Source organism: Colias eurytheme, chromosome 2 (assembly GCF_061535395.1).
Source record: "Colias eurytheme isolate Ceu_HAF_F1 chromosome 2, ilColEury1 Martin Lab GWU primary, whole genome shotgun sequence".
Lineage (NCBI taxonomy): Eukaryota > Metazoa > Arthropoda > Insecta > Lepidoptera > Pieridae > Colias > Colias eurytheme.
The window spans coordinates 11438499-11453509 of NC_142981.1; the positions used below are offsets into that span (position 1 = coordinate 11438499).

General features: G+C 35.0%; 2 protein-coding genes across 6 annotated transcripts in view; one reads left to right on the forward strand and one right to left on the reverse strand.

The window, feature by feature from the left end:
- Positions 1-2696: 2696 nt before the first annotated feature.
- On the forward strand, positions 2697-4998 carry LOC149910694 (uncharacterized). Its single transcript, XM_090116056.1, has one exon. The coding sequence runs from the start codon at positions 2920-2922 to the stop codon at positions 4177-4179; it is 1260 nt and encodes a 419-aa protein (XP_089972182.1). The 5' UTR covers positions 2697-2919; the 3' UTR covers positions 4180-4998.
- A 3954-nt stretch (positions 4999-8952) lies between these two features.
- Positions 8953-15011, reverse strand: part of sky (GTPase-activating protein skywalker) — a 103300-nt gene continuing 97241 nt past the window's right edge. For all 5 annotated transcript variants that reach the window (XM_090116116.1, XM_090116130.1, XM_090116108.1 and 2 more), the window contains 2 exons: positions 12418-12546; positions 8953-11620 (listed from right to left, as the gene is read on the reverse strand). In XM_090116116.1, coding sequence (XP_089972242.1) covers positions 11479-11620; positions 12418-12546 — 271 coding nt within the window. In that variant the 3' untranslated portion in view covers positions 8953-11478. The remainder of the gene's footprint in view (positions 11621-12417; positions 12547-15011) is intronic.

Sequence of the window (15011 nt, forward strand, 5' to 3'; positions counted from 1 at the left end):
CCACCAGGGGACATATCTAGAACGATAGCAGAGCAAAAAATAATAAGATTCATCACTATGCCGTCACTTGTAAGCTGTCCAACTGAGTGCAGATGAGAATTGAAAAGTACAGGTAGACTCGGTAAATTTTGGTCATATATTTTTGTACGGCATTCTTAACCATCGATAGATCCATTAAAAATAATAAGAAACCGCTCAGTGCCGTACAAAAATGGTGGTCCACCAAGTCGGAATTTTTATTTAATTTCCGAGAGTTACCGGGGGTAAATTTGGTCATTTGACCATGTACGGCATCTGTGTCATACTATTGCTATACTGCTTTTAATCCATTATTCCGCAACGCCGTACAAAAATCATGGGGACAAGGGGAAAAAATCGAGAGTTGTAATCCCCTCTCTTTCCCCACTCCAGGGGGTCATTTGACACAACACGAAATAAATTTATTTTTAAAGTATTTTATGCATAGATAATATTTTTTCATGTGCCGTACATTTTCGTTGGTTCAAAGGGGAAAAATCTGAAAAAGAAAAAAATCCATATAACGAAATGTTTGCTTTATATTTTTATAATAAAATATAAATATACATTAATATTAAGAAGCTCGAGGTGGTTAATTATCACCTTGGAAAGTCGGAGTCAGGTGGAATGGACTCCGTTAAATTGATGAACTAATAAAAAAGCTATGAACGAAAAGATGTGAATTATATGCAATCAGTCCATGAATACAGGTAAAGTGACAAGCAAATGCTAGTAATATATACATATTCAAAATGTACAAGTAAAGCGCTTTCAAATGATACCAAACACTGCATATTTATCTTAACTTTATTTTTTTACTCTGTATGTTTTGTCCGCTAGAGGGCGCCACATTAGATTTTGTGAAACCCCATATAGCCTTTAGCTAGCTGGTCGCTGGTTATCCAGTGAACAATTCAGACGCGACGAATGATATGTCATTTGTCGAATTCTGATAAGTAGTTTAGAAGTTACGAGGGAATAGATGAACATACATACATGACCTGTAAACAACCATAACCCTCCTTTTGCTTTGCCGTAGTTGGGTAAAAATATGTTAATGCCGTACTGTATCAAATGGCCATAAAGCACCCTTAAAATTGTAGCTTTCGTCGCTTTCATCAGCCTAAAAGATGTGGTCTGCACAAAAATGTACGGCATCGTTTTTTCCTAATTTATCTATGTTAATACTATTTAAAACAACGGATAAAGTGTAGAAAACTATTATATTTCATTAATCTACGATGTTTAAACTTTAACAAAATTTCTGGTTTTGCATTTCTCTATAACTTTTTTTAGAACGGTTTCTTTTGAACGGCAATACTATACAACAATTGAATTTTACAATATCATGTTAAAAAAAAAGTTCCCGTACAGGGTCAAATGACCTTACAGCTCTTTATATCAAGAATTTGATGAAATTAAGATGATTATTGGTATACATTTAAAAGAACAATTATTTTTTGACGGCATTGTTTTTAATAGTACTTTTGAGTGCTAGATAATGTTTTGGAACCGAAGCCGTACTTAGTCAAATGACCCCCTGGAGTGGGGAAAGAGAGGGGATTGCAACTCTCGATTTTTTCCCCTTGTCCCCATGATTTTTGTACGGCGTTGCGGAATAATGGATTAAAAGCAGTATAGCAATAGTATGACACAGATGCCGTACATGGTCAAATGACCAAATTTACCCCCGGTAACTCTCGGAAATTAAATAAAAATTCCGACTTGGTGGACCACCATTTTTGTACGGCACTGAGCGGTTTCTTATTATTTTTAATGGATCTATCGATGGTTAAGAATGCCGTACAAAAATATATGACCAAAATTTACCGAGTCTACCTGTACTTTTCAATTCTCATCTGCACTCAGTTGGACAGCTTACAAGTGACGGCATAGTGATGAATCTTATTATTTTTTGCTCTGCTATCGTTCTAGATATGTCCCCTGGTGGTTCATTTGACCCATATTTTTGTCCTATGCGGGCTTGTAGTCTAATAGTTGTTTTCTCTTGAAAATGATAATATGTAAATATTATTCTACGAGTGCGATAGAAAATAAATGTTAAAGTTTTAGTTCAAAAAATCATTTGATTTCTGTATGGCGAGAGTATAGCGGGGTTGAGCAAAATCATGATTCATGATACAAATTTTCTATTACCAGAAAATATACGATTTCGAATTCATCTATAGTCTATACTTACTAATATTATAAAGCTGAAGCTGTGAGCTGAAGAGTTTGTTTGTTTGAACGCTATTATCTCAGAAACTACGGGAAAAATTATTTCGGTGTTAAATAGCCCATTTATCGAGGAAGGCTTATAGGCTATATATATCATCACGCTAACACGGAGCGGAGCACTGCTGTCTGCTGGTTAAACCTCGGAGCGCAGCTAGTCGTAGATACCTATTTATTAATTTTTGCATCCACTGGTTCGTAGATACTCGTAATCTTCATTGTCTGATTCAGTTTCTAAATTAAGGATAGCGTGACCAGGAGCTTCAAATTCATAAATTTGCTTCTGAATTTAGTGAATAAGCCACGAATAAGCGCATTACACTCGAGCGTTGATAAGTTGTGTTGATATGAATAACCACAGTGATTAACAAATCAAGGCGCATTATTACTTTCTCTGTGGTGCATTCAATCAGCTGTCAGCTGTCCATTACTGATGTTCAGATTTTTGACTTTTGACATATGAGAAATATTTTTCACTTTTCAAGAATTTCAAGTTTTCAGTTCGCTTTTGGTATCTAGCGTGGGAGTACATATTGTATTAACTGCACTAGACGCTAAATAAAGAGTGAACAACTTAATTCAAACTTTCTAAGGGGGTTCGGTCTCTACCTTTATTAACTCTTTAATAATTTGATTCAGAGTTACTTTTAATCTATATTATTCAATATGTTGACAATAAAACCTGAAGAAATGGAAAATGACGAAAACCAAGTTACTGGGGACGTTATCGGAGATACGGCATACAGTGAGCGGTTTGTTTTAAAAATACTTTTGAAACTAGCTAACCTCGATACACTGAAAGAGGAGATAAATGGACAGCCTTTTGAAGATGATCTATGTACTTTATGGGATATGACTGCAGAGAGAGATGTGGTCCTCTTTTTGCAAAGGCATGATGTGCTCAATCTTCTGTCTTTTGCCTGGCCTATAGTGGAGTCACCACGCGTTATAGAAATGGTAGTTGGTATCATTGCAAACATGTGCTGCCAAAAAGAAGCTGTTGATGAACTACTCACTATGGTACCATTTCTTAAATCTGTGATGGAATGCATCAAGTCGGATGACAGTATGATCCTTATTCAGTTGATGCGCCTTATAAATTCCAGTTTGTTTTTGGGTGATAATGCCCATATTCCAATCTGGATGAGACTTTTTGTTGAAATTGGTTATTCGAATTATTTATATTATATTTTAAGGAATTCATCAAACAGGGATGTGTTAATGAATGCCCTGGAAAACTTCAACACAATCTGTTCATACTGCAATATTGAAGAATTCCGATCAGATTTCTTTGGACATTTTGTTAGTGTGGAAGCACTCGAGTGCTTGATCGTTGCTTACATTGAAGTCACAGAGAAACACAAGGAGTTTTGTGAGAGAGAGCAATTTGAAAGAATTCTTCTAATAAGTATACAAGTGACTTTAAATCTTGTTGGATTTGATAAATCAGTTGGCATTTTCAGTGACAACAAGCGGGATGCATTAAAAATGATTTCATTAGCTTTCAAATACTATGAAAACAAGCTTGTTAATCTGAAGGAAATTGACATGGATTTAGTGGACATAGTTGCTTCAACAATATCTGTGACAAACATTCTGAATATTAATGAGATCAGTGATCTTGAAGATTATTTTATTCAAAGCTTTAGAATGTGGAAAACTCTGCATTACATGCTTAACGCGGAAGAACAAGCTAACGAAAATGATCCGGAGGACTTAGTTTTACTTTCCAATCAGCTTAAAACATCATTGAGTACGCTAATGTTTGTCTACATGGAGAAATGTAAAGAGGATTACTTGGTGAAGCTCTTGGATGAAGTAACTGATGACTACGATGAAATTACGAATTTTGTTGAGGATGAATCTCTGTTAAGTAATGTAAATGAGCGAGTTGCAAGAACAAGGTTAAAAATGGTTAAATGTTAAAGAAAGGGATATGAAAAATGGCACAAACATTACAATTGCATACTGTGAAAGTTGTTTATGCAAAAAGAGTTTTTCTTATTGGAAACTTTACAAAATAAAAATTCTTCAATTTGAAGTTTTTAAGCTCAGTGTGGAGGAATAATGATTACACTTTATTTATTTGCTTGATACATTCATGAATCTGCTTCAAAATCACTGATAAATATGAACTATTGATGTGATATGAGCTTAATGTTGTGGTCCTATATTCTAATATGTAATTTCTTGACCACTAAAATAGAACTTGGTATATATCAGTCATGAAGCATCCGCCTACCTTTTTAGTATTGTAGTTATTTGTAAATAAAGCTTATGACATGATATATACTACTCAATATGTAATACAACCCTAAAGATGCTTAAAACTATGAAGGTTGTGTTTTTTGGAGATGTATTATCTATACTAATATTATAAAGCTGAAGAGTTTGTTTGTTTGAACGCGCCAATCTCGGGAACTACTGGTCCGATTTGAAAAATTATTTCGGTGTTAGATAGCTCATTTATCGAGGAAGGCTTTAGGGTATATATCATCACGCTACGACCAACAGGAGTGGAGCCACGGGGGTGAAACTGCGCGGATCAGTTAGTAATTAATAAGATAATTAACCATTGCAATATGTAAAGGGTTGTATTGAATATCATCTAATATTTATCATAATTCAACAGATTAGTGTTGTGATAATCAATTATAGTAATGTGTGGATGTATAATGATATACCTGTCTAGTTTAAGATTATATTGTAAAAAGATCCTGTTTATAAATACGAAATAAATATTGGTATACCAATTTTTTTGTGTTATTCCATAATATAGACTAATATTATAAAGCTGAAGAGTTTGTTTGTTTGAACGCGCTAATCTCAGGAATTGCTGGTTCGATTTGAAAAATTCTTTCGATGTTAGAACTTAGATAGCCGAATTATCGAGGAAGGCTATCGGCTATATACATCACGCTAAGACCAATAGGAGCAGAGCAATGTGGGTAAAACCGCGGGGCTAAGCTAGTATACAGTTGCTCTGTGCTAGTATATTATATAGATAGCTGATAGGTATGTATTGCACAGAACTCGGTAAGTTTTTACTTCGAATATATAGGTATATTAAGAAGAGCTGGCACGTCAACACATTTACACATTGCACATGTTAGGCCGGGAGATACTGACACAAAATTTCGGGTCATTTGTATCAGGATGGCGGTCTAGAGGGGTCTTAGTACGCAATGACAAAAAGAAAAATGATGGTCAGAACGCTGGTACCGGCGGACTAGTCGCGTGGGCGTTAGTCACACTCGTCGGATAAATAGCGAAAGTCCAACGATTTGTAACACAAAAATTTTAGAATTTACCGATAGCCCTTAAAAAAGATGTAGGCGGTAGTGTCATGCCATACTTTTACGATGTGACTTACAGTCCGCCATACCGACGTGAATGCGTTGATTTAAAAAAAACAATTCAACCATTTGTACCGGGCTCACTTTTGGACAGGTAACCATCGTCGTGCAGCCATTTACTAATGCCATGCCATACTTTTCGGACGATTCCAAATGGTCGCCATACCGCGGAAAATCTGCAAATTTTTGAATTTTTTTTTCTCGCCAAACGATTTGTACCACCCTACATTTTTTTTTCAACAACTCCTGAATGATTATAAATAGAAGTGTGATAATGCCATACCTGTGGGAGGTGGCGAATGTGTATAAGATTTTTTTCTTATTGTAAGATTTTATTCGTAGTTTGAACGATTTGTAGCAGTATGGCACTAATTTTTCCCTCTATTAAAAGTATGGCAAATATAATAATGGTCACGTTGCATCATCCTCATACTTTCCAAAAATGCCGTACTGGTACAAATCGCCAATTCTTTTCATTTTTTTTTTACGTTTTGGCTTAAGTCTTACAATCATCCACCCCATGTTTGCAATCTGCTATATTTTTTTCTAGGTAGAATTGTATACAAACAAACAGAATATAATGATCCCATACTGTAAAAAATTATTTTACGTATTGTACAGTCGTATTTTTGAAACGTGACGAATAAATTAATTTTCAAGTATGGCAGCACTTTTTCCCCCTACTAGAAGTATGGCAAATATAATAATGGTCACATTTTATCAAATACTCTCCAAAAATCCAAATGCAATACTGGTACAAATTGTTTGGCGAAAAAAATTTTTTTTTTGCAGATTTTCGGCGGTATGGTGGCCATTTGGAATCGTCCGAAAAGTATGGCATGGCGATTTTCGTAAATGTCTGCACGATGATGATTACCTGTGCAAAAGTTAGCCTGGTACAAATGTTTGAATTGTTTTTTTTTTAATCAACGCATCGCGTCGGTATGGGGGGCTGTAAGTTACACCGGAAAAGTATGGCATGACACTACCGCCTACATCTTTTTATGGGCTATCGGTGAATTCTAAAATTTTTGTGTTACAAATCGTTTGACTTTCGCTATTTATCCGACGAGTTCGACTAACGCCCACGCGACTAGTCCACCGGTACCAGCGTTCTGAGTTCTGACCATCATTTTTCTTTTAGTCATTGCGTAATAAGACCTCTGTAGAACCGCCATTCTGTTACAAATGACCCGAAATTTTGTGTCAGTATCTCCCGGCCTATGTATGTGTCATATTTTGCAATTGTTTATAAATACAGGGTGATGTAATTGGTGTAGTACGAATATCTAAAAATCTATGAAGAATTTTGTGATACAGTAAATGGAAGAATTATAGACTATTTTACAGTATTTAATAAAATCATTTAATTTTTTGTTCATTTTCATTAGAAATGTCAATTTTTCTCACTAAGGTGGAAATTTGGATGATAAGGATCTTGTTAGAAAAATATAAATTTTGACTAAAATCGGCATTTTTTTTTCAAAAATCAAATTACTAATTAATAATCAGAGTTATCACATTATCAAATAAAACCGGCCAAGTGCGAGTCGGGCTCGCGCACAAAGGGTTCCGTAGCAGCAAATATAATAAATTACAGTTAAATCAACCTATCTCAAAAACTATAAGAGATACTTTGATCAAACCAAAAATCGTTGAAAGAGTTAATTAGCATGCATCACCTCTATTTTTTTTAGAATTTTATACCCCGTAGTTATAAAAATAGAGGGGGGGGGACATACTTTTTACGACTTTGAGAGCTGATATCTCAAAAACCGTTCACTTTAAGAAAAATGTTTTTTAGAAAACTTTATATCATTTTAAAAGACCTTTCCATTGATACCCCACACGGGTATGTACATCGAAAAAAAAAATTTCATCCCTCAGTTACATGTATGGGGGGCCCCACCCCCAATTCTTTTTTTTACTATTTAGTGTCATATTTTTGTAGCGGTTCATACAACACATATTCCCATCAAATTTCATCACTGTAGTACTTATAGTTTCCGAGTAAATCGGCTGTGACAGACGGACAGACGGACAGACGGACAGACGGACATGACGAAACTATAAGGGTTCCGTTTTTGCCATTTTGGCTACGGAACCCTAAAAAACGCCCGTTATTTAAATCATTATCAAAACAACCATCCGTGTGTTGGGAGTAAGCGCACGTGTTATTTGTATTGTTTTTATGACCTGAAATTTAATTATTATTTGATAATTGAATGATTACTAATACTTTTATCCAATTGATTATTATTAGAATAAATAATTAACTTCATCAATTGATTTACTTTTAAATTATAATTTTACAGGTAAATTATGAGAGCTTTCATAATTATATTTGCATATATTTATCTACAACGCACCATTTTACAATTCAAGTCTAAAATGAAACTAGAGTCGCATTTATTTTTGAACATACTGTAAGTGAAATTGCATAAGTGTGAGTACTGTGAACATGCCAGCTTTCCTTAATTGACCGATAGTATGTAATGTAAAAGGCTTAGAGCTATGAAAATATCCTGTTATACAGTGGTTCAGGAGGAAGGTTTTATTATAATATAATTTAGTAGTTTGTAGAAAGCTAGTTATAACGTTTTAATAATTATAAATCGAAATTGTACAATCACTAATCAGCCAAATAGTTTTTGAGTAAAATTGACTTTAATTATTGTAACCGACAGAAACAAATCATTCTTTATAGTAGCCTCTACTTGTGGGGTCAAAGGAAGTTAAAAGTAATAATTAATATGTACATGTAGCATTTTTATTAAAAGCGCCATCTATGGTAATTAGCAAAATTTTGACTGATTCATATCTGTTTTACAAACTACCAATCAATGTTGATTGAATGATATACAAATAATAATTATAGGCTGAGATAATTTATTACGGTTAGAAATGTCACTTTCAAGTCCCTACTTGGTCCCTACCATCAACACAAAAACTATACCCTAAAATCAGTCTGTTGCGACTGTAAAATAAGAAAAGAAAAATACTTTTACATTTATAATATGTATGCTTGTTATAGGCATAGAACTTACTGAATAATATTTGTTTAGTATTATTAACTGACAAAGTATTAGAAAATTTGATAATGAGGATTCGAACCCCAAAGTGTTTTGTGATGGTTTTACAGAGATTATAAAGAATTCTTAAATCTTATTCCATTACGAGAAATTGGAATTCAAAACAATTACCACTGTTATCATAAAACTGTTCTTGTCTCTATTTCACTGTAAAGTAGCTTTTATACTACATATAAAGTAGATTTTATATCTTTTAGAGTACTTATAAATTAAAGGTAAGGATATTTTAAAGAAAACAACATCAATTTTATGGGATTATATATTTTGTAGACATTATAAAGCAACATTCACATTACAATAAACGAGTTTGCGCCGCCGCTGATCGGCGGCATTAAACTATTCGAATGTAACAGTACGTAATTCGTAACAGCGCATACATTCACACTAGTCAACCTCATACAACATACACCAATACTGAAAGGGAGAACAAATAACTGTATACTTTACATGTACTTAGTCTAACTAACACGAGCCTACGCGCCACCGAACGGGGCGAAACGCATCATTTAAATATCAATTCGTAAATATTTAGATATTATATCGATATAGAATAAAAAACAGGATAAAGACTAGACTTTACACTGATCAACGACAAATAGCTAACAGCAATATATCGCGAGTGGCGCCTCTCTGCGGACAGCTTAAATAAATATAACGCACACCGCGTTCCGAATGGCGGGCGGCCATTTTCAAATGTAACGACGTTCAAAATGGCGCTCGCCACTGGCGACAAACTCAAACAATTGAGCGAAATAATAATTCCCCTGAGACGTCATGTGACCGGAACCACATTTCGCAGAGGCAAAATCAATAATATACAATATAAACATTACTCGTTACCTACACAATAAATTACATAAATAATCTGAATTTAAAACAAGTCTTAGGCTTCATAAACATGCATGTAGTACCGTGACGACACCCAGTTTCGCTACACTACGCACGTGGCGGGAACAATATTTACAATTCGTAGACAAAACAAGCCGCGGGCGATATGAACGCAACCCCTTTGTACTGACAGGGATATGTTTATATCATTTGTAAACTTTTATTTCATTAGAACAATTACATGCTGTAATTATAAAACTGGAAAATATTCGGCACACCTACGTTGAAAAAACATTTACATCCAAACATCTAGAATGTCAAAATTTTAATTTATTCTTTAACTACACACGATCTGTGTAAACACCTTGAATATAAGCGATATACCATAGACAATACCAAACCAGCCATTTTCCCCAATGGTCCACTTTTGGCACATAACCCTTGAAATACAGATAAATAATACTTTAAACAATGCTTGGAGTGGCAGAGTCTATTGCCAATCTTTACGCGATCGCTGCAGAAGATTATTGCTTTGCGAATAAAATCCCCGATATGATTAATAACTTATAGGTGTATCGGAAATTTTTTATTCCTAATTTAGTTAAAGTCCAACAACTCCTGCAGCGACCGTTTATCGTCTGTTGCGAATAGCTAATGACGAATAATTCTCGAACTTTCTATTTCCTTCTAACATAATATGCAATAGAAATTTTAAGATATGTCTGATTAGAAACAGCGATTTGTGCGTTCTAGGACCAGAGCACATAAAACTACCCGCAAAAAGTGTATTTTTGTTTTCAAATTTATTCCATTACCGTTTTGGCGCGTAGTTTTATCGTACCCGATACGATCATGAGCATTCGCCAACAGACCAATAACATCTAAACATCTTTGGTACATTATTGTGAGCAAAGAGCGAATCACACCGAAGCCTTAAGCGATAATTTATACGATATCAAATACTGTCGTTGCCAATAGAACCTCGCGGTTAATATATTTCGCTCGTTCGCGGACCTTAATTTCACTGGAATGTTCACATTACACTATCCCACGGCTAGGCCCAACAAATATTGCTTTACAATAAGCGTAATACATCAGAGTAGGTACGATACATCCATTTTGTACTTACATACATCTATATATTATATTCATATAATTAAAGAAACAACCTAAAGTCCCCGTATTCGTTGTCTTGTACGGACAGCTGTGTTGTAAGGTAACTCGCTACGGGGTTTTCAATAAATATAGGATTAATTCTACACAGTCTGTTCAGACGGCAAGGGGTGATCAATAAATCGCCATTCCCACCCATTTTAGCGGCCGCTCTATAAAAATATACGCACTGTTGTATTATAAGTGTGTTATAGAGCAATATTTAGTAACAACTCGATATAAATATACACGGATCGCTGAGATAAAAACGGATTAGAACGGCTATGAAACTTATTGACGACCTCGACCGGCAAGCAATCACAACACTTAGCCAAAATCTGTATCAGCGTAAGTATGAAACATCGAAGTTACAATCGCAATATCACATCACTCGGGGATCAAAGAGATTACATCACTCCGTGGACCGTCGTACTAATCGACGCTTGACCTTCTGTGAGCCGCCATTTTGACGAACGATCGACTAACCAGAGTCCAGGTCATATTAAATCGTGTGGGACAGTTGATTTGATCGAAGCCCATTGACAAGATCTCTCAATTGACTGAAACAGTACTGCTTCAGTCAATTGACAGAATCCGATCAAAGTGGACTAGGAACAAATCGATTCAAATATAGTAAACAGACCGGGTCATAGTCAATTGACCAAGTGTCACCAATCCTGACCAAGATTCACCAATCCCGACCAAGATTCACCAATCCTGGCCCATCTTCACCAATCCTGGCCAATCCTGCCCAAGACCAATTGACCATGACCTTTCACCGTTCATTTCTTGGCTATTTACGCGCCCGCAAACCCATAGACCTCAAGTACGCGTATCTCGAAGTCCCCACTGGGACATAGAGGTGGATTGTTGAACGTAGAGCATCGATCCGTCTTGCCGTAGCGGATGTTCTCGTCCATCCATATCGCTTGCCCGTCCCTGTGTGTACAAGGTATTTGTTAATTTTAGGCCTTGTATGTTTTAATTAGGTTAATTAATATTGATATACAAAGAAAAAAAAACATGTCTATTATCAGGTTAATAAATATGTAACTTTAAATGGATGTGTAATTGAACCGATTTGATTGAAATTTGATTTTAAAATAGATATGTATTTGTAAAGTTTCTATGATGTTCTTTCGCCGGTTCTCTGGACCTCTATAGAATCGAATCATTCTCACTATATTCCAAGAGTAATTATAATATCATCCATGACCATGAATACATATTAGTTTAGTGTATGTTTTTGGTATATACACATCTCCTACCTCATCATTCAGGATGTATTCAATCCAAGGATACTTTACACGCTGCAAGCTGCAAGTCTCAAGTTGTGTCCAACGGTGCAATTGACCGACCAGCCAAGTTTTACTTACCCGCCTCCAACAATGAACATAGTGCTACCAGCGGATTTGAACGGCGGTGTCTCTTTGCTTCATTTCTCGGCCATCTCTTCAAGGATACTTCGCTGCTGCTGCAAGCTGTAAGTCAACATACATACCCGCCGCCAATAGTGATCATTGTATTATCAGCAGCCATGAACAGTGAGTTGCCGTACGTTGTTTTCCCCTCCCCCTCTTCTTCCAACGCACAGCCAACCCACGGATACTTTGCTCGTACTGGCTGCAGGCTGCAAGTTGCAAGTCAAGTACACTTGGCAAGTGGCAAGTCGACTACATTTGGCAAGTGGCAAGTCATGCACACTTGGCTTGGCATGTCTAGTGTTAGTGACTGACCCGCCGCCGATGGTGATCATCTTGGAGTCGGCGGCCATGAACAGCTCGGAGCCGTGCGAGAGGCGCTCGTCCTTGCCGTCGCCGGCCGAGCAGCCCACCCACGGGTACTTGGCGCGCTCCGGGTACAGGCTGCAAGCGACACGTGTCACACACACATACCGTGCTGCCAGCTTTTTTTTTTTTGATAAATGATTGTATTTGTGGGTATGATAGAACAGTGTGTACATTTTTGAAGTGAAAACTTCTTTAGCGGCGTTGAGCACTTTTTCTGTAATGGGTATAAAATCTTAAACTCGCGTCAGGACACGTGACCTGATCGAAAAAGCGTAAGACGGATACCATTCCAAAATATCAAACATGCTCAACGTTAATAATCAAATTTTCACTTCTGCCGGCACTCCCGGAGTGCAACCCGTCTTTTTTTTTGGATAAATGATTGTCTTTGATAGAACAGTGTGTACTTTTTTTTCTTTTTAATTGGTCTTTTGTTTAATTTGTGTTTCTAATTTTGGATTGTATTTGTGGATACGAAAGAACGGTCGGTACGGTTTGTTTTTCTTTTTATTTAGTTCGATGATTATATCGATCGATGAAGATTACTGCTAGTGCTAACCATTAGTGGTTAAAAAAAAAGTTATTTTTGTTTGAATTCGAAACAGAAAACAACCAATCCTTAGCATTAGCAATGACAATATGAGAGAATAATTAGTACCCTTTTACTGGTATATGTGAATTTTTATTGCACGCCTCATAAGCGAAGCGTTGAGGTGGGTACTACTGTCACTTCGCGCAAAACATCTGATTTTTCAAACTTAAAATGTCTTTATGTATCATACATTGCACTTGTAAGATAATACATACACACACATATTAAGAAAAAACACTATTTTTAACGTTCATGATATTTTTGATGTCATTTTTGTTATTTAAACTAGTTAAAAAACAGTTTAAAAAAGTTCTGTCTTGGACGTCCGTGTGTCTGTATGTGCGGATCCTTTTTCTTGTTAACACGATAGCGACCGAAATACTTTACTAATCGAGTCTTTTTTTTTTCTCTTACGCTTGAGTATGCTCAGGAATAGAACCCTTTCATTTTTCAGGGTCTGATTCGATGTGGTTTAATTGTTATTAAATAAACAAAAATAATAATTAATAAATATTTATTAAAAAAAAATTATGAGGCGTGCGCTTTTGGATTTTCCAAATTATTTTTTACTGTACTGAGTACTGTTTTGCATGGACATATGAATTATTTTATTTGTTCAACGTTTTGGTACAGTATACAACTAAAACTTTGTAAATAAAGTAATAAGTACAAACTTTATTTTTGTTTCGGTATTTATGTGTGTGTGTTAAATAATGTGTAATGTATTGTTTTCCTAACCCTATATAAACTGGCAACACCTTTATGAATACACCCAATCATGAACAATATTGAAATGCAAACATACAAATGATCATTAAACTCAATCTATGAGCAATTTTAACATGAAACTTAATTATATATTTTATCTATACATTTCTTAATTTAATTACATAATGATAAATTTTATTTATTTAATATTATATTTAGTTTAATATTTAAATAACAACAAATAACATACAAGTTTGAAGTAAAAGAAAGAATAAGAGATAGAAAGATATAAGGTAGAAAAGAGCGTGTGTGCCGAGCACACGTGTCAGAAGTGTAACTTCTTTGGCAAGATTCAAAGATACTAAAGTCGTCGTTATACACTATTTCGTGACGATCGCGGTATTGCCATGACTTTGATTTTACATGATTGCGACCTTGAAATTTTACCTAAAGAAGTTTCACTTCAAAAGAAAATGTTAGTACGCATACAAAAGCGATGTTAAACATAGATCCCACTACAGATAATGTTATGACAATGAACAGTAAAGTAACAGGTTAGCATACAAAGAACAAAACACAAAAAGCAACCAAACAAGCAAAAAAGCCTTTACCCGAAGAGCGTTACTTCTAATAGATTTGAAATTGCTACCGACTCGAAGGACCAATTTCATTCTACCGCCATACAAAATAAAATAACTGAGATACAACTTTTATGCAATAAGCCACACTAAAAGGTGTACTCATGATCACAATTGCTATAGAAATATCGGTTTATCTTTTAGAAAAAATCGGCGGGATTCGAACCCTCTTCTTTCGCCAGAACTGTTTCTATTCTTTAAAAATTTCACACCAATACAGCATTTTAAATGCTTTAAAATCGAAATATTAAATAAATAAAGTTTTTGAACGAATATTACACTCGTTCAACAATTTTATTTTATGACGGTAGAATGCAAATAAGTAACAAATTATAAAAATGGCAAAGAGCTGTTTATGGCTACCGAAAATAATTAAGTAATAAAGAGAATAGAAATAAATAAATAAGTAACTGAAAGAAAGTAGAGCTATTACTGCAAAGAAAATATTAGCAAACTAAAAATAAGATTAAAACTTGAGACATGAATGAACATTTTAATATATCGTAATCCAATTATTAAAATGTTCATCAGCTAAAATACTTAATAACTAAATACTAATAAATTAACTAAGAATTACAAGTACCAAAACCAATTAATTACTT

Excerpts from the sequence above, each read along its gene's own strand:
- LOC149910694 (XM_090116056.1), top strand. The coding sequence starts at position 2,920 with ATGTTGACAATAAAACCTGAAGAAATGGAAAATGACGAAAACCAAGTT.